The sequence below is a fragment of the Heterocephalus glaber genome, unplaced genomic scaffold (assembly GCF_053883595.1).
Source record: "Heterocephalus glaber isolate CG9 unplaced genomic scaffold, H.glaber_assembly_v1.0 deba00001444, whole genome shotgun sequence".
Taxonomy (NCBI): domain Eukaryota; kingdom Metazoa; phylum Chordata; class Mammalia; order Rodentia; family Bathyergidae; genus Heterocephalus; species Heterocephalus glaber.
Window position 1 is genome coordinate 29640294 of NW_028258297.1, and position 21692 is coordinate 29661985.

The window sequence follows — 21692 nt, forward strand, 5'->3', positions numbered from 1 at the left end:
AGACTTTGGGTTTACCCAGATCTGCACCTAGGTAGAGAAGCCAGCCCTCTCCTACTCCAGACACAAGGAGAGCCCTGTCCACACTCGCAGACCCACCGGAGCACAAGGAGGCTGCATTATTGGCTGGTTACTCACTTCTTTATTTTCATGAAACAAACCGAACTCTGGTCCGGAAGGGATCCTGGGCTGCTGCTCAATCCGGCGCCTAGATTGTGAACACAGATGGTTTCCAACTTGTCAACAAACACATTCCAAGAGACGTTTTTGCTCGGTTTCCAGTAATTCAGTGGTACCGGGTCCCCTGGCTGGTTCCCAAACACCTGTGTCCCCGGGAACACAGCCGGTACTAACAAGGCCGACTGGGTTCCAGCACCGAGCCAGGTGCTGTTGGGTGGGAGGGATAGGTCCTCTTCCTTCCACTTGGAAATGCCTGACGCTTGCCCCTGAGAGACCCCTGAGTTTCCCTCGCCCCCGGGCTTGGCACTGGGTTGGGTCAGGCAAGGTATTGCTTGTAACTCTGGGCAAGACACACACCTTCTCCAAGGCCCGGCTTCCACGCACGTGAAACAGGCAGAGGAGCAGCCCCTGCCAGGGCTGCTGAGAGGAAAGGAGAGAAGTAGCTTGTGCAGAGTGCCTGCTAGAGGCGCGCGCCATCACTACTGAGATGAGAGACTCTTGGTGTTCTCCTGTCCCGTGTGTGCCCTGGAGCGCCCAGACTTTGAGGGGCATGGGGAGCAGTAGCTCCGGAATCACTCTTCTCCTCCCCTTCTTCCGACTGTAATGCATTCCTTTTGGGTAGCTGAGCACAGCTTAGGTTAGAAGGAAGCAAGGAGCCTGGCAGAACCCAGCCTGTCCTAGAGCTGCTTTTTCAGCCAGATGAATTTCAGATTGATCACACTCCTGTGCTCGAGGAGGGGGCTGTTAGAATTTCTTTCTTTTGTCTCCAAGTTTACAATTCTGTAGTTGATCTCTGAGTCTCCCTCTTCAATGTAGGCGGGGGTGAGGTGAAAAGGTCCTCGAGAGCCTATCACATTTGTCTTAATTTATTTTGCAAACAGGCAGTGGAGTAAGGGAGTGGCTGATGTCCTCCACCCTCAGAGTACAAAGCACTCAGTGCATTTACCTTAGGAAATGGGAGGGGAAGGAAGACATCCTCAAACCAAGAGCCTGATGGGGGAGGGGGGGAGGAGCCTGGGTTCTTCATTTCCTGGAGACGGAGGAGAGGGGAGGAGCCTTGCTTGCCTCCCGAGGAGGCAGCTTTTTGAGGCTCCAGCTGTATCCTTGCTACTCACTTTGTTTCTTGAGTGCATTAAAGTCCTTCCTAACCAGTGTCCTGGGAGCAGCTTAAGAAATTGGGTGGCTAGTTCTAACGCTGGGCCGAGGCGCTGAATACACCTGACCTCCCAGGGGCACAAGCCTCTTCAAGCTCAGAACTCTCCGCTTCAGGTTGTTAACCTTAGAAAACAGGGTTGCTTCGTCCTCAGCCAATCATATTGAGTTTGCCACCCCTGGGGCTCTCTCATTGGGTGGGAAGCACAATCCGCGTCCCCTGGGAGACGATTCAGGTGGTCTTTTGAACGGCTCACAGTTTGTCTCCCCACTGGGCCCCAGATTCAGAAGTTGGGGCTGGTAAATGAGGCATCCTTTATTAACTTTGTGGTCTTGGGTCCGAGTGTTCGGGGCTGGGGTTTCTAGGGGAGGAACCTGCACCAACCTTGTCTATTCTCCCATTTCTCCGGTGTTTCCCATCTTTCCAAGGCCTAGCAGGAATGCAGCTCATCCGAGGAGCTATTATTTACACCTAGGGAATGAATGTTTCCTTGTTGTGCCAACAAAGTCCAGCGCCTCTCTGCTGGGATTGTTTGATTGCATGCAAATTTGTGGTTTTTTCAGCTTTTCCAACTGAGGGCAGAATTGCTGGAGTCTGGATCCGCAAGCCACAAATAATTGATGTTGATTTGCAGATGACTGCTACACAATGCATATTTCAGGAAGAAAGATCCTTAGGCAGTTTTTTCTTTCTTTTAAAAAATTTTGGTCTGGGAAACGTGGGGGCGGGGCTGAGCCTCATAAAAGGACTGTGGCTTTGTCCTGCTGCTCTGCCTGTGCTCTTGCTGATTGGGAAAAGGGGGGCTTTAGGCTTTGCTACCACTTGCTGGGGATACCACAGTAAACACCCTAACTGCACGCAGTGTGCAGATGTGTTTAGTGTCCCCCACGCAAACCAGAGTCTCTTGGTGTTTTGCCACTCAGGACACAAGTCTGTCTACCACCTTCGCTGCTGCCATCAGAATGAACATGAAGACGTTTTTGCTTCTAGACCCAGAGTTCTTTCCATATGCTTCCTAGGCGTTGGTCCTCAAGATAACCTGTCTTTGTTGAGAAAACCGAGTCCCCGAGTTACTCCTTGGGCTATCAGTGACCCATCAGCAGGAGGAACTTTCTTTCATTAATGTCAGGAGTCTTGGGCTCATAAACACGCAGAGGTGGCTGTACTTCTAGAAGATACCTGGTTCTACTTCCTCCCCACACTTTCAGCAAACCATGACTGGATAGTCAGGCTATGCTATGACTGTAGCTTTGTCAGGTTCTCGAAACACCCTTGGTAGGGTCTTTCCAGGCAGCCTGTGGGGCTCAGCCCTAGGAGTCCTCCCTGTCCCTGATAAATCCCTTCTTTCACTTTGCTCCCGTTTGAAGCAGAAGCTCTGTCTTTCCCTCAGTGTCTCTGAATACTGAAGAAGCAAGGTTCTTTCCTCCGGTTGCTCCAGGCCTGAGGCACTCATCCATCCGTACTCCCATCAGTCGCCTAGCATCCCCAGATTTCCCGTTTTCTTCTGATCCCTGAGTTTGGTGTTAGGTGAATGCAGTCACTGTTTTCTTTTACTATTTCCATCTTTATGCTTTTTGCAATGCTCCCCTCGCCCCTTACCCTGTCCCTCTTGTGTGAGACAGCATGCCATTCACCTGTTATTCCTCTTGTTCCAGGAAATCACCTGTCCCATGAGCTAATATTTGTAACACTGCTGTTGACTTTGAATAATCATAACATGTCTCCTCAATAGCCCAAAGAGGTACATAAAATAGCCATTCTGTTGGGGACAAAGCAGTTCACTCTGCATGTCCTCATTATACAATATTTGCAAAGGATGTACCCAGCACTTCCTAGTATTTGTGCTCAGAGTGGAGCTAGAAGGGGACTCACAGGCAAGGAGGAGGCAATTCCAGCATGTAGATTTGGCTGTCTAGGTCCACCCCGGGCATCTCTGCCTCTTCCATTCACTTCATTGGGTGCTCTGGTCTGGTAGAGACTTGTCTCAGCAATTGGGAAGGATTTTGTTATATTCCTTTGCTTGGTAGAATACTTGGGACTCAGGGAGAGAGTTGTGGGGGAAGACTGTCCCAAGGAAGTCAGTAAATCTCAAGCAAAGCCCCTTGGGATCCAGGATCCCTGAGGAATTGGTTGTCCTGACAGTGCCATGGCCTGGTTTGACAGGCCCAATGGTACTTAGCCTGGCAGCGGGGTTTGGACACAAGGACGGCCCTGCTTCTCTCCTGTTGCAAAGTGAGCATGCTCTCTCAGCTCTCTCTGAGTCACTGCAGTTTACTAAGAAACGAAATCCAGAGTGCGGTCCCTGGGTTGACTCATTTCTCTGGGTCCTTGTGTAAGTCACTTCCCTGGTGTGTGTCTCAGCCTTCCCTCCCTGAGGGAAACAGCTCTCCTGAGCACCCCAGTGGATGAGTACCCTAGGGTGAATTTTCTCACCTGATTGCAGTGTGGTGGAGGGACAGTGGACTGAGTGGTTGTGGCAGGACAATGGTGACAGTCCCCTTGGCGTCTAGCCATCCAGCTCAGCCTAGTGGCTGCCATGGGGTTTCAGACATTTCCTTTGGGTCAGCCAGAACTTACTTTTTAGGTTATTTATTCAACAAACCCTTAAGGAAGTTGGATAAGGCCCTAGTGTCACCAGCTAATGTGGGTTCTTGCTTTGGAGACAATGGAAATGAAAGCCAAAGCAAGCGTTTGCTGGAAAAAGCTTTAATCAAAAGTAAGAGAAAACGGAATGGATTTTAGCTTGAGGAACTGATAAAGATCAGGCTGGTCCTTAACAAAGGAGAGCAAGAGAAAAATGACAAGAATCCAGCTTGAGCAGCTGGAGCCCCCCCCGCCCCATGCAGGGGTTCAAACTGGGCACCCACGAAAGCAGGAGGCCAGGTTTTCAGGGTCCTCTCGAGTGTCTCAGCCCTGGTTTTGTGGCTCAGATTGAGTCTGTGGGGATTGAGAGGCAGTTTGGTCCTCATGGGAGGGATCCTCATGGCCCAGAGGCGACCTCAGGCCTGTGAGGCTCTGCTGGAATCCACGGAGCAGGCTGAGTGTCCCTGCAAACCTCTTATTCCGGTGTCCCCAGTATCGAAGGGTAAAGTGGCAGGCTATGTAAAGTTAGGGTGGACACACTTGCTTTTGTCATCTTTTACACAGACTCTCCCTAAGTGACTAACATGCTTACAGCCAAGCTGAGAAGGATTTGACCCGGAGCCCCACAAAGTGAAGGCCAAGCTTTTATTCTATGTTTAATTACCTACCGGGGACCTGGGGATCTGAAGGCCCAAGTGAAGAGTCATGGTTTCAGTGAAAGTCACTTTTAAGGCCCTGAGTGGCACAAATCATGCTCGAGATGAGCAGCAGGCTGAGGGCCCAGGAGTCGATCCTTGGTCCCCTCAGCAGGCTCTGTGTCCTGTTTGTGCCATTGGTATCCTGGCCCTCAGTTTGCAGTGGTCCCAGAACCCCGTGAGGAGTCGGGTTGGCTCTGTATTTGGGCTGCGTGTCTGTGAGTTCGCCCAACTGTGGAAAGAAATCACATCTGCACTGAATAGGCACAAACTGTCCTCTACTTGTTATGCCTTAAACAATGCAGCATGACAACCACTTGTGTAGCACTTACATGATATGAGGTGGTATGAATGACCTAGCTGTTATTTGAAGTGTATAAGAGATGTGTGTGGGTTGTATGCAAATCCTATGCCATTTGATGCGAGACTTGTGCAATCCTGGGTTTTAGTGTCTTCGGAGGGGCCTAGGACCTGTCCCCAGGATACTAAGGGATGTGGGTGTGTCTTAGGTGGCTTCCTTTCCCTGGTAAGGACCAGAATGGCCAAAACCCAGATGATGCCCATAAGCACACACTTAGGACATGTTTTGTGGGTCTGTGTGATGCTAAATGTGCAAGGCAGATTGAAGAAAGACACATAAGAGAAGTTAATCCACCATAGGTGACACAGCAGCAGTTGAACGGTACATGACGTGGCAGCTCAGGATCGGCTGTGGTCACAGAGCTGTGTGCTTCCTTGCTGGGAGCAGGACGGTGGACTTGTTCTGCCTGGGCTGTTTCCTGTCCCCTTGGCGCATGTAGATCCCAGACTGGACACCAGGGGATGGTGCCTGGCCCTTGTCCTTCCTCTCTCCCGCCCTGATCCAGGGAACCACCTGGAGGGGCCATCTCTCTGTCACCTGCCGAGGAACCTGCTTCTCATGAGGCCCACACCCCAGCTCTTACAGAGGAATGACTGACTCCATTGGGTGGAAAACCATCTACTCATTGTTTGGTCAGAAATTTAACCATGAATCAAGATCTTGGAATGTGGATGAGAATCTCAGGCCAGCCAGGAGCTATAAATAGAACCAGCGCTGGCCCCATCCATCTCTGCGGTGGACCAATGGCAAGCAACCTTCTGCACAAGATGAATTCCTGAGCCCACTGCTTTCAACCAGTTCAGGCTCCTCCAGGCGCCTCCGTACCTCCTCCCGGGCACCCAGCCCAGAGCTGGAGAGATCAGGGCCTGCTGAACAATCTTGCACTTCATAGTTAGACTCTCTTCTCCTTGTTCACTTGGGTGGTAGGAATGCCCCTGCCCTCCTCCTTGGGCAGCTGCTGGGGAGCAGACACAATAGCAGGCTTTGGACATCTGGCTGCTGCTCCTTCTCCTCTCCTGCCTGCCACCAGGGAGAGGTGCATTTCTCCCTGCTCCTCTGAACAGACTTCCAGTCTCTGGGGGAGGAGGCCTGGTGTTCTTTGATGAACTGAAGATGTGATTAAAATGGGCCACAATTGGGTCTGCACGCCAGGGCAGGGTGAGGTCATGGCTTACAGGGGCAGGGCTTGGGTGTTGTCGCCAGCTGGCCCCTCTGACAGGAGATAAAGGAAGACAGAAGTAGCTGGTGCCAGGCATTGGAGCCAGGAAGATGCTGGAAGTGCCAATTAGCTGACCCTTGTTTTGTGTCCTGGCCAGAATGCTTTAGCAGAGACTGAAGAGAAGCCGCTAGACAGCAGCCAGATGATTATGACTGGTGTAATCATGGCTGCTGTCCTGCTATGATCTTGTTTAATTTTATTTTGTAGCAACCATCTAAGATAGGTATTGCTATCGTGCTTAGGAGTAGGTTCAGCTTGAGTGGCAGGACACCTAAGGAACAGTTGCTTACATAAAGTAGGCATTTATTTCTCTCATGTACACAGAACAGGGTAGGATGTCCAGGAGCTCATGCTGGTGGGATCCGGGGTCCTTCTGTGGCCCTCGCCATGGGACTTCTGTCTCATGGTCCAAGATCAAGCACTGTGGCCATACCCCAGACACGGGGAGAGAAGGCACAAGGAGGAAGCAGCCCCTTCTCAGGAGCACAGTCCTGCCAAGCGGGGACCCTTGGCTCATAGCCTCTGAGGCATGGCGTGGCCCCTGGCAACTCCTGCTGAGAAATGGGATCTTCCTTCCCTGGGTCTGTGTCCCAGTGAGAGTTGAAAACTGAAGGTCCTGTGACTAAGGAAGGAGGCAGAAGGGCACTGGGTGACTTTCCACCTCTTGCACACCACACGCCTCTGACAGGTGAGGAAGGACAAGAGGATTTGTGTAAAGTCACACTGTGGAGGGGGCGGGGCTTGGAATCTGGCCCCACCATGCTTCTAAACCTGAGCTACACATAGTGTGTGGCATTGCTTTCTAGTTCTAGTGTTGGGAATGGGGCGTGGGTGGTGGAAACCCAGGTACAGCTGTCTGCAGGGTCAGTAGGGTATGGCTTCTGGGTCCCTGCTGATAGCCAAACCCAGCACACTCAGTCCATGCAGAATGGCAGACGATTTGCTTACAACCTTTATCTATTCTCTCGCATACTTTACGTCATCTCTGGGTCACTCAGACTAGATAATGCAATGTAGCAGCTCTGTGGTGGTTATTATACTGCGCTCTCAGGGAGCAATGACAGTGAGAGGGATTAGGTTTGGAATATGATGGGGACCAGACTCCCTGCGAGAAGAGACCGAGGAGAAGCCCAGGCCATTAGCTTAGCACATCGGTGTCCCCGGGAAGACGGTCACCCCTGGCCTGGGGTCTCAGGGTTCGGCCATAATTGCTCTGCCTCTCTGCCCACTGAGCTTCCTCATTGCTTTACCTGGCATCTCCTCCCTCCTGCCCTGCACCTAAGTCTTAGACTCACCCAGGCCTCCTTTCAGGAAGCCCTCCTGGCATCTCAGGGGCAGGCCTCTCCCAGCCTCGGGGCTGCACCACTGGCAAGATATTCCTCACCTGGAATCAAGTCTTCCGGCTGTGTGTAAACAGTGCCATAGGAACGCCTGGTTCGGGGAACTAAAAGCCCTTCCAGGCAGGCGAAAACAACTGATCACTGATCGTTGTGCCCTTTACTTCAAGGTCCACCCAGCACTTCCTTGTTGCCTGCTACGTGCACCCTGGGGATATAGCTCCTGTCTTTGAAAAGCTTTAGGGGCAGCAGCCACAGAAATAGGTGATTTCAGTACAAGAAACTGGGAACAAGGAAGCCCCGGAGTGGCAGAGGTGGCAAGTTCCTTGTCACTGCAGTGCAGCTGCTGGGTGAGGGCAGATGTGTGCCACTCCTGCCTGGCTCTCAGACTGTGGTCGCTCTTGTGGACTGAGTGCAGGCCAGGGCTGACCACAGGAGTCCGGAGAACAAGGTGAGGGCAGAGTTCCTCTTGCTTCTGTGAGAGAGAAACCCTAGCTGATTTCAGGTATGCACGGCAGAGGCAAAGGAATTGCTCTAAGAAGGGAGGTGGCTGGTTCTGCAGAAATCACTTCCGTCCCTCATGGAAGTAGTCAGGAAACACCCTTCTTGCTAAGGCTTTCTATAAACCACGTGACACCTCCGAGGCGCTCCAGGAAACGCGTGCCAGTGCTGTATCCATTTTCCCTGAGAGCTGGGAGGAGACCAAGCTGGACCAGCTACAGAAAGCCCAAGCTCCCCGGCCTGGCTGTGGCTCTGGGCAAGGAGGGAGCAGATTGTGGGGCTGTTTGGAAGGAGAGTCTGGCTGAAACTGTCCCCCCTGGAGAGAACCTCTAGCTCCTGGTCCCCATACCTGCAGGAGCTGGGCCTGTGGTTTGGGGACTGCTCTGGAGGCAGTTCCTGGAAAACCCATGGGGGTGCCTTTTTTTTGTTTTTCTGTAGTTCTAGCTCATGGGTGAGGAAAGAGGTAGGCAAGGGGCTGAGCAACTGGCCCCCATGGGACACCTCGGCTGCTCTCTGAGAGTTTGGTGACCTCATTTCCTGAGTGGCATTGGGTATTCCTGGCAATATGGAGGCTGGAAGGAAACAGACCCAGGTCTCAACCTCCTGCCTGAGCCTCAACTTGCCAGGGAGGGTGGAGCCTCTTGCATGTCCCTATTTCAGAAGAGAAGTTCTGAACCTCCTGACACTTTGTCTTAGAGGAGCGTGAATATCTCTAATAAATGATAAACTAAAGCAGCCCTGCTACTCATCACAGAGCATCCAAGGTGCCAGGACAGTGCTAATGTCACCATGGCAACCATTCATCCCAGGGCGGCCCAGGGAGATGGCGATGGGAAAGGGGCCAACGGGTCCTTCTGTCCTCAGGGACCTGCTCACCATTTCAGTGCTGGGGTAACCGACGGGGGACTTGTGAGCTCTGAAGACCTAATTGTCTTGTTCATGGATGTCATCTTCACACCAACCTGGGAGGTGTGCAGGTGTGGCCGTTCTCCCCTCTTTGTTTGAAGACAACCCTCTCCAGGAGATGAACGGAGTAGCTCAAGTCCCCACCTCCGGTGAGAGCGGAGCTGGGCGCTGGCTTCTGCTTTCTGACAGCCTCATGGGGTGTGGCCCGACTGAGGGAGTTGGAGCGGTGGGGGGAGCAGGGCTGCCTGTCTCCGGGCCTGCCTGCTGCAGTCTTGCAGTCCAGCCTGTCTGGCGCCCAGAGGGAGCCAGCCCTGCCCCGCTGCCCCCTGCAGCTCCCCACTGGGTGGCCCAGGGCCTGCTGTGGTTGGGCTGCAGCCATGACAGCGGCGTTCTTCGCTGCTTGCCTGTCCTGACGAAGACTCCGCAGGCCAGATGAGGGGCGGGACCCTGCTGGCTGCTGTGGCAGGACACGGATTTTGCTAGGACCACAGAATGTCCCTGGCATAGCCTAGCTGGATCCTGAGGATCGAGAGAGGCCAGATCGAGTTCCCATTCCTCCTGGCTCCTCCTGTGCCATACGAAGAGGCCTGGGCCTGGCTCCCGGCGCTTGCTACATGGGCTCTGGTGGTCCCTGCTGTGCTTTGAACAGACTGGGTTTCCCTTTCCTCAGAACTGATACTATTTCTGGTTGTGGTACTGGGGAGGGAACTCGGTCCCTTAACTGTCCAGGCAGGTGCTCTACAATTAGGCTGCACCCCCAGTCCCCACACCGTACCCCTTCCCCCTTTCCTTATCGGTTTTACTAACACAGATGGGCTGCGGTTCAACCTTCTGGGCTCAGACCTTCCATCTGGACACTTGTACTTTATTTTTCATCTGGAGGTTGTAAGTTCTTTCACTAACTGCTGGCTTCCAGTAAAGCATGCAGATGCCTGAAAGAAATGATACCGGTACTTGAAGTTGTGGGGTCATTTATGTAGATAATCTTATAATGTGTCAAATCTAAGACATCACTGATTTTCATACACATGGCTGTTCTGTGTATCACTAAGAAAGAGAGATAAGCTGCCTGTTAAGTAATGTGTGCTACCTGTGGAAGATGCACCTCGACTTCAGGGACGTTGAATGTGGAGAAGGAAAGGGCATTTGGAAGCATTAAAGCATAGACTGTAGGGATGTTCTTACTGTTTGTAAGAAAACACGTAGGAGTGTTTCTGCAAATGGTTAGCAGAAGAAGCAGATGATGACTCCAAACTGCCTAGCGTTTTAGTTGAAGCTGTCAGCAGAGCAAAGAGTCCAGAGGAGCCCTGCCCGGCATGGTGTGTGGGAGACATTTCAGGGAACCCAGCACCTTGCTGCGGATGGAAACTGGCCCAGTCTGGTCCCAGCAGCCGCCCCGGGTGTGTGAAGAAACAGAGTCCCGAACCCTCCCCTAAGTCTCTGACTTCGGATTTCTGGGGTGAGGCCCAGACTGTTGTCTGAATCCCTGCGTCACCCCTCACTTACAGGGAAGGAGGTCTAGGGCAGGGTCAAGGCCAAGTCAAGGCCGGCGTGGCGCTCTCTTCCCCTCTCTCCCTCGCCCTCTCTCCCATACTCACTTCAGCGCAGGAGCCCAGGGTGTCGCCCCGGGTCCCATCCACCTCACACAGTGCCCGCCCCGCCCCTCCTGGCCCCACGGGCTGGCTGACTGGACACACGTTGGTGAGCTCAGGCCAGGTGCCGGCTACCGTCCAGGTCCTGAAGGGACACTGCGGCTTTTCACAGGGCACCCCCTGGACACTGCCCTCAGGGAGGCAGCACCCGCACCCTCTCCGCGCCCCCTGAGGTGAGCTCTCCCTGCAGGCCCAGAGGGAGCAGTGCCAGCTGCTGAAGAGTGCCTCGGTGTTTGCCCGCTGCCACCCGCTGGTGGACCCCGAGCCCTTCGTGGCCCTGTGCGAGAGGAGTCTGTGCCCCTGTGCCCTGGGGCCGGCGTGCGCCTGCCCTGCCCTGCTGGAGTACGCCCGGGCCTGTGCACAGGAGGGGACTGTGCTGGATGGCTGGACGGACCACAGCGCCTGCCGTGAGTGCTGCGCCTCCTGGCCACGCCAGTCCTGTGGGGAGGCACTTGGGGCTGTGTCCCGCACTGCGCAGCCGGTCCCCATGGGTGGGGGGTGTCCCAGGCCGCTTCCTGAATGGCTGCTCCCTCTGCTGCCTGGTCTTATGAGCGCTGGCCTGCAGAGGGGACCCTTGCGGGCTGTGTGGGGCCGGACAGGACTTCTCAGGTCCCCCGTGCTGTCCCCACCTCTTGTCCATGCCACACCCCATAACTCCCTCAGGATGGGAACCTCAGCAGCTTTGAGCTCAGGGCCGCCTGCCTGAGTAGGGAGGAGCAGGAGCTGCGGAGCCACCCGTCCATGCGGCCCTCATCGAGTTCCCCCTTCAGTAACTCAGCCCCTGTCCTCCCTTGCGCCTGACACCTGCTTGCTATCTTTTAGTCTCATCGCTCTTGGTCTTTGTTACATCCTGAGTTCTGATTAAGCAGGGCCCCCGTCACCAGGCAAGAGACCCCTCCTGCCCCAGGCTGATCAGAAGTGGGGCGGTTGGACTGCCGCCCTGCAGTAATTACGCAGGCACCGGGGCTGATGGGCAGAGGAGCTGTGGATAGCAACCCCACACACGTGGGCTCAGGGTGCGGCCAGCGCCTTTGAGATTAGAGCTTGTGGCCCGGCCTGTGGGGGTGTGCGAAGTGCGAAGTGCAGGTTAGCAGCTGGCTTCTCCTCTGGATGGGGAGGCACTGGTCCTTGAAGGCAGGGTGGAGGAGACCTCCGTGGACCTTGGAGAAGGGCTTGGGGCAGAGCCGCCCATGGGGCACTGGTCCAGTTCGGACAGCAGAGATGCTTAGCCCTAAGTTCCCAGGGCAGCCCTGCAGCCCTGGGAGGGGTACGTACAGAGTGAGCGTCACCTGTAGGCAAAGTGGACGTGAACAGGTGTGCCCTGTGTTTGGGAAGGAGGGGACGTTTGACTGGACCAGTTCCTTGGGGAGCAGGTATCGATGGAGGATCCACCAGCTCCTTGCTGGGCTCCAGAAGCCCCTACTTTTTGCCCTGGAGGACTGGGTTTTAGGTGAAGGGGATAGAGCTCAGAGGGGCAAATAATGCCAAGTGTCCGTGGGGAATGGATGACCGAGGGGAGGGCTGGGTCCCAGCGACCCTCAGGGTCCGAGCCAGGGCCTCGGGAGGCGGGGGTGCAGCTCAGGGGAGAGGGGGCCTCCAGAGCCGCAGTGGGGTAGAGCTGTTGAAGACAGAGGAGGCCATGGGGTCCGCACTGGGGAGGCTCCTTGCTTCTCTTTCAGGCCCAGCCTGCCCTGCCGGCATGGAGTATAAGGAGTGTGTGTCCCCTTGCGCCAGGACCTGCCAGAGTCTGCACGTCAACGAAGTGTGTCAGGAGCAGTGTGTGGATGGGTGCAGCTGCCCGGGTAACAAACTTCCCACTTTGCTTACAAACCCAGACCTCGCCAGGGCCTCTGGTGTTGGGGAGGGAGATGAAGGCCACTATGTTGATTCCTTCTTGCTGGAATCAGAAGCCTTTTATTTGGCTTTTAAAAGTCTTTGTACAGAGTGATTAGGACCGAGCTGGTCTTTATTTCTAATTTGTGTTTTCCGTTGCACTGTATCCATGAAGACACTTGTGTCTCAGGAGCCAGGGGTGGACTCGGTGGGCGTGCGGCCCCGTCTGAGCCTATCTGAGTCTCCTCAGTTAGGGGTCAGGGAATCAGGCTGGGACAGAAGTCTTAGAAAGTGTTTCCTGGGCTCCCACGTGCACTCAGCTGAAGGGGCTTTGTACTAGAGCATCTCTAGGAGGCCTTGCTCGTGTGGCCCCGGGCCCTGCGTGACCACAGAGGAGCCTGTGTCTGCCGCACGGCCTTGGGCACAGCTCTGGGCTCTGTCTCTTCGCTGGGGAACAGGGACAAGGGCTCTTTCCGTTTCCCACACTGCCCACACAACAAGGTCTTTGAGCTTCTGGAAGGAAGTCCTGAGCCCGGACTCCTGGCCTCCCTAGAAGACAGCTTGAACTGCCCGTCCCTTTACTGAGACTCATAGCCTTTCCATGGGAGCGCTACTCTCCCTACCCCAAGCTTCGCTGTAGGGAAGGATAAGCATCTCGGAACCTACTCTCAGAGCTTCCTGGAAGCCCTAACTGGAAGCTGGAGCTTCCATAGCTGTGAGGTGAGTAACGACGATGGTGACAACGTAGAGAGCTTTGCCTCGATGTCCTGCCCCCAGAGGCACAGCTCCTGGACGAAGGCCATTGCGTGGACAGCGCTGGGTGCCCCTGTGTGCACGCCGGGAAGCGGTACCCGCCGGGGGCCTCCCTCTCTCAGGACTGCAACACCTGGTAATTGGGCGATGTGGCCTGGGGGGCTGCTCGGGCTTTGGGAGGGGAAGCTGGGGGCTGAGCCAGGGCTGGGGAGGGGTTTGGGACAGGTGTGCAGGGGAGCGATGGAGTCCAAGAATTACAGCACACACGCCCACCCACGCACGCACAGATGCACGCATGGGCATGCACAGACGCACGTACAGACACACGCACGTGCACACACACACACACGGAGCTGGGCGGGCGCGGGGCAGGTGCTTTTTGTGCAAGCAGCATCACGGTCTCTCCAAGCCATGTTAGTCGACCGTCCTCCCGCCAAAGACAGCTGTATACCAGCCCCAAACAGCCTCGAAATCTCTTCTCTCCCAGGAGGGGGAAGCAGCAGTGCCTAGAGGAGACTCGGCAGGTCCACCCTGCGGCTCCTGCCGTGCCTGGCCAGCCAGGACCTGTCCCTGCTGAGGCCCGGAGCGCCCCAGACTTTCCTGGGTCCTGTACAGCTTTTGACACCTGAATGTCTCCTGTAGCTCTGGCTACCTCTTCCCTCCGACTCAGGCTGTGACGTCTGGGTGACTAATTCACTCGCAGGCCCTCATCTTCTCAGAGCTGCCAATGACCTGTGCTTCTCTCCCGACAGCATCTGCCGGAACAGCCTGTGGATCTGCAGCAATGAAGGATGCCCAGGTGGGCGGCCCCTTGCTCTTCCCTACCCTGGGGGCAGGCCTGTCCTCTAACCGAGGCCCGTGCCAGGGAGGAGGAAGGTGCAGCTGACTCTAGGCTTGAAGTGAGAGTTTCAGTGGAATTTTCTGGAACACGAGATGCAGACAGTGGCGTGATTCAAGAGCTCGGAGGACCAGGCCACCACGTGATTCTCCACCCTCCTTCTCTGGAAAATCCGTGTAGGAAAAGTGGTTTTGTGACCTCTGCCCTTCACTCTTCCTCGCTTGACCTCCTCTGTTCTGATTGCTGCCCATTCCAAGCTCTCCCTGCCCATCCCCGGGGCCTAGACCTTCCTCATCGAGCGCACCTGCGTGATGTTTGAGAGGTGCTGGGAGGTGAGAAGCTTTGGCACGTGACTCTCATTGTTACGGCCTATGAGGTCAGTACGGCTCGTCCTCGCCTTGAAAAAGAGGAAGCACATGCAGGCAAGGCCCTAGCAACTGGCCCAGCCACACTGCGGCTGAGGGGCAGAGGGCAGACTCACACTCGCTGCCAGACCTGTACCTGGCCTTCCCTTTCCAGGTCTTAGTCTGCGGGGCCAGGAGGGGACTGAGTTTGGATAGTTGGGGCCGTGTTTGAAGTCTATGGGTTCAGGGTTTAGGGTCACACAGGACCTTTCCAGCCATATAGGAGATGGGAGTGTGGGGGGTCACCTCCAAGGGTACCCAGTGCTGAGTGCTGCCTGTGGGCATCAGGAGGAAGTGCCTGGGGCCATCTGTGCTGGGGCGTGGTGGGGCCTTCCCATGACTCGCTCCCCGAACACCTATCCTCAGGGGCGAGAGTTTAGGGCAGCAGTAAAATTGCCCACACTGGCTGTTGTGGTGAGGAGAAGCTTACTCTTGACTCCTTTGGTTTGTGGCGCTGGAGGTGCAAGTCCAAGACCAGGTGGCCCCATCCGTTTGGGCCTCCATGGTGCAGGGTGGCTGAGTGTGGAGGCAGAGGCAGAGCCTGGGAGGACGGTCCCCGGGTGCCCCTCAGGAGCACAGCCTGGGGACAGACGGGCCGAGCTCCTTCTCTTCCCGCTTCCCAGGCTGGGGGCCAGTTCCTTGACACCAGTGAAGCCTTGGGGACCTACCAGCCCCTAGCCAGTTGGCTCCCACCCAGCTAGGACAGCATGGTTAGGGGCAGGGTGGGTGGAGCACGCCCCTGACTGTTCCTCAAGTGAAGAAAGCCCTTGTCACAGAAACCGTGGCCCGAGGGGCTGCAGGCCTAGCTCAGAGGCACAGGCCTTGCCAAGCCTGTACAAGGCTTTGGTTCTGACCCCAGAATCAAATCAGCAGCAGCCACAAGGCCCAGATCAATGAATAAAATAAAGACAAGCTCCCGGTGGGAGAGCGTGGCAGGCACTTTGCAGAGCAAGGGACAGGTAGGCAAAGAACTTTCCATTTTGTCCAAGATCTCACGCAAAGGGGGCCCAGAATGGGGGACCGAGGATGCAGGCTAGCTGGTGACTCTGGGCCAGCTACTGAATGATTCTCAGCCTTAGTTTCCTAGTCCGTGAAACGGGCGCCAACAGCAGCTTCGCCCCATGGCAGTGTGAGATGGTTGCTGTCCTGTGGGCGGTTGCCACCTTCCTCAGCACGAGAGGGAGTGAGCTGGGGTGAGAGTGGGCAGGTCCTGGCATCCACGCCACCAGGGCTGCTGCTGGTGGCCACTGTGTTCTGTGCTTCAGGGGCAGGCTTGGGTGGAGGCCGAGGTCTGGGGTCTGAGGCGCTTGCTAAAGGCCTGTGTGCTGGTTTCCCCAGGAAAGGCTAAAGAGCAGCCCCCGGAGCTCACACGCTGCTGTGGAAAAGAGCTTCCGGCCGGAAGGAGGCTCTTAATCCACGTGGGAGTGGATCTGCTTTAGCTTCCGGGGCTGTTCTCCGTGTGTGCTTGTAAGAATCACCTGCTTTCCTTCCTTGCCAAACTTGGGGAGCCCAGGTTTGTGTCTGGTGCTGTTTGTCAGTGGCACCTTTTGCTGCTGCCCGTTCCAAGGTGCAGGAGGGCGAGGAGGAGGGCGAGCCCGGCCGTGTGGCTGTAGGTGGGTGGACGTCCCTGCCCCCGTGGCCAGCACTGCCCCGCAGTGCACCCCTCCGTCCCCCCAGGTTTCCTGTGTTTGCTCCGTCTCCCAGTTGTACCCAGGAGATAAGCTGAAAATAATATTTAGACTTTTGATTCCTGAGAAATAAATCTGAGATTTAGAGCAGGAACTCAGATCAGAGGATTAGATTTTGGCCCTGAACATCTTGCTTTCGAATATTCGCACATTTTTCTTGTTAACCCCTCTTCCCGGGCATTGTCCAGGGTGATGGAAGTCCAACTTCTTATTCAGATAAGAGCGAGCTTGAGAAAGCAGGGAGAGGCTGGGGGTGTTTCCACCTGTCTTACTGCAGGGAGGTCCAGACATGTGGCATTTGTCCCTCGGCGGTGATTTCTGAGAAATGGCCATCCGAGAGCTTTCCGGTGGCACTGCTGGTGTCCCTGACAGAGGGCACCCGGGCTTGCTGTGCCCCTGGGGAGCCCCTGGGCGTATGGTGGCCCGCATTGGCTCCGTGGCCTTCCTGGCTGGGCAGAGGTCAGCCCCCCTCTGCTATCTGTAGGGCGGGCAGTGGGAAGGAGGAGGCCCTTGGTGGGGGGACGAGGTGTGGGTGTGCGTTCAGAAGAGACGCAGGGATGAGAGTCGTTGGAGGAAGTGCGCAGAGCAAGGTTGGCCAGGGATCCAGATGCCTGTTTCAGCCTCAGTGTGTTCACTGTGGGCCCTGAAGATGGAATCGGCCCAGGTTGGGGCGTTGGCCCTCAGCAGTCGGCACTGCCTGGGCAGACGCAGGGAGTCCCCGTGGGCCCCACCAGAGTCACAACATGGGCTATGAGGCGGCCTCTGCGGAGTGCTGTGCGGCCACCTGCCCCTTCCATGCCTCTGGCTGCCCACCAGGCTTCACGCTTCCTCCTGGGTGTGGCTGGGCTCCTGACCCCTCCATGTGCCACCTCGGGGGCGGGCACTGCCCAGGCTCCAAGATGCCACCCATGGCTATCGTGGCACAGAGCAGGGAGGCTCGGGATCCGTGGCAGCAGGCTGTGGAGGGAATGAGGGTCAGGAGCACGGGTTCTGGCCAGGGCTCTGCAGTGGACTGGGCGTGGCTCTGTCCATCTTGGTTGCCCCATCTGTAAAACAAGGCACTGACCTGGGACGGGCTTAGAATCCTTGCCTAGAACTTGGCTTGGACTGGTGTGGGAGCAGACGCCTGTGACATTTGGGGACAGGCTCCCTGCTTGGGTAAGCATGTCACCCCATCACTAGCAGGCTCCCCTTCCCCTGCTCCCCGCCCTGTGTAACCCAGGGGAGTGTCTCGTCACTGGCCAGTCCCACTTCAAGAGCTTCGATGGCAGGCACTTCACCTTCAGTGGGATCTGCCAGTACCTGCTGGCCCGGGACTGCCAGGACCACACCTTCTCCGTTGTCATAGAGACGGTGCAGGTGAGTTTGGCCGCCTGCAGCCAAGGCGGGGAGAGGGCAGCGCGGGGAGCCCCTCCTCCAGACTGCAGGGGCTTCCTTCATGGAAACTGGCCTGTCCCTTGCTCCCTCCTGGCTGGGACAAGGCCCTGCCCTACCCACACCCACCCAGCACCCACCAGGAGCGTCCCCCACTTCAGCGCTGGTCCCACGTGTGGAGTGGGTACCCCTGGGGCAGGGAGGACCCTTCTCCTTTCTGGAGCCCCTGGTGTCCCGTGCACCCTTCTCTGCGGGGCCTCCCCCGGATCAAGCGCCCCGTGTAGTGGCGTCAGTGGGGCTAAGATGAGCCTGTGTCGGTGTACCGGCCAGGCCGGATGGAGGGAGCGGGTGAGCCTGGGTCTGGGCTGGTGCCGGCTGGAAGGGCTGTGGCGAGTCGCCCACGTCCCCGACAGTGTGCTGAGGACCCGGACGCCGTCTGCACCCGCTCCGTCACCGCGCGCCTGGGCGCCCCGGGCCGCAGCCTCGTGAAGCTGAAGCACGGAGGCGGAGTCGCCGTGGAAGGCCAGGACGTCCAGCTCCCGCTCCGGCAAGGTGAGCCGCCCCCGGCCGCCTCCTCCACGCGGCCCGGGCCTTCCTTCCCGGGACGGGGACAGGGCGGCCGGGCCACTGAGGTTGCCTTGAGCGTGCTGAGGCTGAGGCAGGGAGGTTCTGTTATGCTTGGGGTGGGAAAGCAGTGGAGGGCGGGCCGGCAGCTACCGAAGGGGGCCGAAGCGGGGCCGCATGTGCAGTGTCTCGGGCGTCCCCTCGCTCTGCGCACCGTGGTGGGCTCGGGTGGTGAGCGTGTGTGTGTGCGTGGTGCTGCGTCTCTGCACCAGTGTGTTCCTCCGGGGCCGGGCACATGCTGCTAGGTGGTCCTCTCCGCCCCACAGCAGCTCTGCACCCAGCGTCGCCCAGCCCCGAGCACTGAGCAGTCCAGCCTGGCAGCTGCGTGTAGAGCTGGGGCCCGGGCTCCTGGAGCCCAGCGGTGCACTGGGCCTCGGGTTGCTAGCGAGGGCTGCGGGAGCCTCTGCTGCCCTCTTGTGGCAGTGAGGGGAACGACAGTTTATGCAGGCCAGCGAGGCTCCTTCTTGGGGAACCCTTAGCTCCTGTCCCCCCTCACTCTTTCTCCCGAGACGCCCTGTTTCTCGGACACCCCATCTGCCTCTATTGGTCATTTCCATAGTCCTTTGAGGCACCCCCTCGTCTCTCCCCTCGACCCCTCTGCCTGCCACCCGGCCCCACCCCAGCTGAATCTGTCCTGCGGGGCCGCAGGTGACCTTCGCATCCAGCACTCGGTGACGGGCTCCGTGCGCCTCAGCTACGGCGAGGACCTGCAGATGGACTGGGATGGCCGCGGGAGGCTGCTGCTGAAGGTGGGTCCGCTCCGCCCGCGGTCCCGGGGCCCAGCCCTCACAAAGCGCCCTTGTGCTCGGGCAGAAAGGCTTTGTGTGGCGAGAGAAGAATTCCTTTCTCCTCAGGCGCTGCACCCCCAGGAGCAGAAACAGGCCCCTCTTGTTTGCTAGGAGCTGGCGCTCATTTCTGGACGCCCCGTTGGCCCCGGGGATCCTCCCTTCTGGGCTTTGGGAGGCCCGAGCCAGGCATCTGGGTCCTGGTGGGGCTGACAAGGGGGCAGATTTGCCGGAATCCCCGGCTGCACCTGGGCCCGGCACCACCGTGGGCAGCGGGGAAGGGCCAGGTTGGCGCTTGCAGTCCAGACCCCATGTCCTGATTCCCATGTGCAAAGCGGCCCTCGGCCACCTATGAGAGGTTACGGGGAGCCGCTGGGCCGTCCGTCTGTGAGCGCTTCCTCCTGTTCTTAGGGGTCTTTGAGTTCCACTAGCTAGCCACCCACACATCTCACTGGGTTATATTTTCATTGTTTCTCTCTCTCAAAAAGTCCCTGGAAGGTGGCCATGCAGGTGTTACTAGTGCCATCTGTCTTATTCTCTCTCTCTCTCTTTTTTTTTGGTACCAGGGATTGAACTCAGGACCTTGTGCTTGCAAGGCAGGTGTGGTGCCACTGAGCTAAATGCCTGGCCCCTCTCTTTCTCTTTTTTGAGACAGGGTCTTGCTATGTAGCCCAGGCTGGCCTTGAACTCACAGTGATCCTCCTGCCTCAGCCTCCTGAGTGCCGAGGTTATAGGCTTGTTATCCAACTTATAAGGGAGGCAGCTAAAGCATGGAGAAGTCGAGTCTTCAGCAGTCCATCCGTAGTCACAGCTGAGCAGGGAGTAGCTCTGACCAGGGCTTCCGTTAGACTTCTTGCTTTTTGGTCTCAGGATTTGGTTGCATTCTTACACATCGCTGAGGCTTCAGGCTCTGTAATGAGGTTGTATCCATTGATAGTCACCAGATGAGAAATGGCATCAGAGACTTGAAAACATGCGTTTATTAACTCATTTAAAAGTGCAATACTAAGCCTAGTATACAGTAATATAAACAGCTTTTTCTTCTTGGGGGTGGAAATAACTATGTTTTCCAAAACAACTCAATCTTTAGAAGAATACCGTTGCATCCATTGCTGCAAAGCTCTTTAAGGATGGGCTCAGCAGGAGGCAGCTGGGCCCTGGAGTCTCCTGCAGTCTGTCGCCGGAGGTGCTGCCTGGCATGGAGCCTCTGGAAAATTCCACTGTGTCCTCCTAAGGGAAGAGAAGGCAAAAAGCGATAATGACTACATTGTCATAGGAAAGTGGTTTCCTCCTGAGGCCACCCCTCTGGGCACCACTGCTGGTCTTGGGGCACCATCAGGGGCCCCTGCTCCGGGGGTCCTGCTGAGGCGCTGTGGTGGGTGTTGGAGGTCCCGGATGAGATCCTGTTTCCAACACACTTGTGGTCTGTTCTTTCTCTCTTCCTTAGAGCTCTCAAAGAGTCTCCATGTAACCCTCTTGCCTCTTCTTACATGAAAAATAACCTTGCAGCCAGGGCATGGAGCAGGGGGATGGGGAGGTCCTTTAAACCGAGACCCATGGTTTCCGGAGGCAGAGCGACTTGCCGGCTCTCAGGGTCTCAGGTTACCCAGCTGGGGGCCCTGGTCCCTGCGTCTGGCGCTCTTTGTCCCCTGCCAGCCCCACGCTCCCTGCCTCCTCCCTGCCCAGTGGGGGTCCTGGTGTATGCGCCCTCGAGCCCAGTCAGCTGCCCGCTGTCCTTGGTTCTCTGCCTCAGTTTTTCCTCCAGGAGGAAGAGCTGATGGCTTCCTGTGGGGATGGATGCAGGGCTTGGATTCAGTCGAGGGTCAGGATGGAGTCTCGTGAGCCCATGGCTGTGGGGCTGCCCTGTAGCTCCGGTATGGAGCAGGGAACGCAGATGCAGGGCATCTGTTCTCCTTGCCCCGGAGCAGCCTGTGCTATCCGGGCAGCTGGGCTCCGTCAGGGGAAGCTGTACGTTCTGCTTCCTACTCAGCTGGTCAGAACTGTCACCGAGCCAGGCTGGTTCAGATAGCAAGTGACTTCTGAAGTGTCCAGAGCCCGGGTGCGGCAGGGCTGTGGATCAGCCACAGCCTGGTGTCCCAGACACATCGCCCTTCTGACCCCTGGCCGTGCTGAACTCTGAGACCAGCCAAGGGGTGGAGGGAGACTTATTTTTGTTTTGGTGTTGGGGATTTGAATACAGGGCCTTCACACTGAGCACTACCAGACTTTGTGACTTATTACTTTTTGAAACAAGGTCTCTCTAAGTCACTGCCCAGACTAAGTTCTAACTCACCATCTTCCTGCCTCAGCCTCCCAGAGTGCTGAGATCACAGGCATGATTACAGGTGTGAGAGTGGGGTAGTGAACAAGGGGGACTTTGGGGAGCCCGAGGCCACCCAGTGTATCTGAGGAGGAGAGAGAAGAGAGACAGGTGAAGTGGGGGAGGGGAAGACAGGCCCATCACCGTTTTGCCCCTTGGCCCAGGCTGGCCTCACTTGCTGGCCTTGAGCTTCAGCCTGTGTCTGAAGGGACCTGTGTGTACACTAATGGATTTATTCATTTGTTCCACAACTCATTCGCTCAGCATTTATTGAGTGCCCACTAGTGCTACTGTGGGCCCCAAATTCATAGGCTGGAATCCCAACCCCTCAAGGCAATGCATTAGGAGGCTTTGGGAGGGCGTAGGGCTCTGCCCTGTGAACAGGATTGGGATCAGGATCTTGTACAAGGGGCCCAGAGAGCCAGCCAGCTCTGCCTCCCTGAGAGCAGCCCGAGGGTACCATTTTAGAACCCGGAAGAGGGCCCCTCA

At 56.7% G+C, this 21692-nt stretch overlaps 1 protein-coding gene across 10 annotated transcripts in view; it reads left to right on the plus strand.

The window, feature by feature from the left end:
- Positions 1 to 21692, plus strand: part of Vwf (von Willebrand factor) — a 138444-nt gene that overhangs the window by 15373 nt on the left and 101379 nt on the right. For 8 of the 10 annotated variants that reach the window (XM_087214185.1, XM_087214181.1, XM_087214180.1 and 5 more), the window contains exons 7-13: positions 10775 to 10991; positions 12264 to 12386; positions 13195 to 13306; positions 13923 to 13969; positions 17323 to 17459; positions 17888 to 18026; positions 18747 to 18847. In XM_087214185.1, the coding sequence (XP_087070311.1) occupies positions 10775 to 10991; positions 12264 to 12386; positions 13195 to 13306; positions 13923 to 13969; positions 17323 to 17459; positions 17888 to 18026; positions 18747 to 18847 (876 nt within the window). The remainder of the gene's footprint in view (positions 1 to 10774; positions 10992 to 12263; positions 12387 to 13194; positions 13307 to 13922; positions 13970 to 17322; positions 17460 to 17887; positions 18027 to 18746; positions 18848 to 21692) is intronic. The other 2 variants (XM_087214183.1, XM_087214184.1) reach the window with 2 other exon arrangements.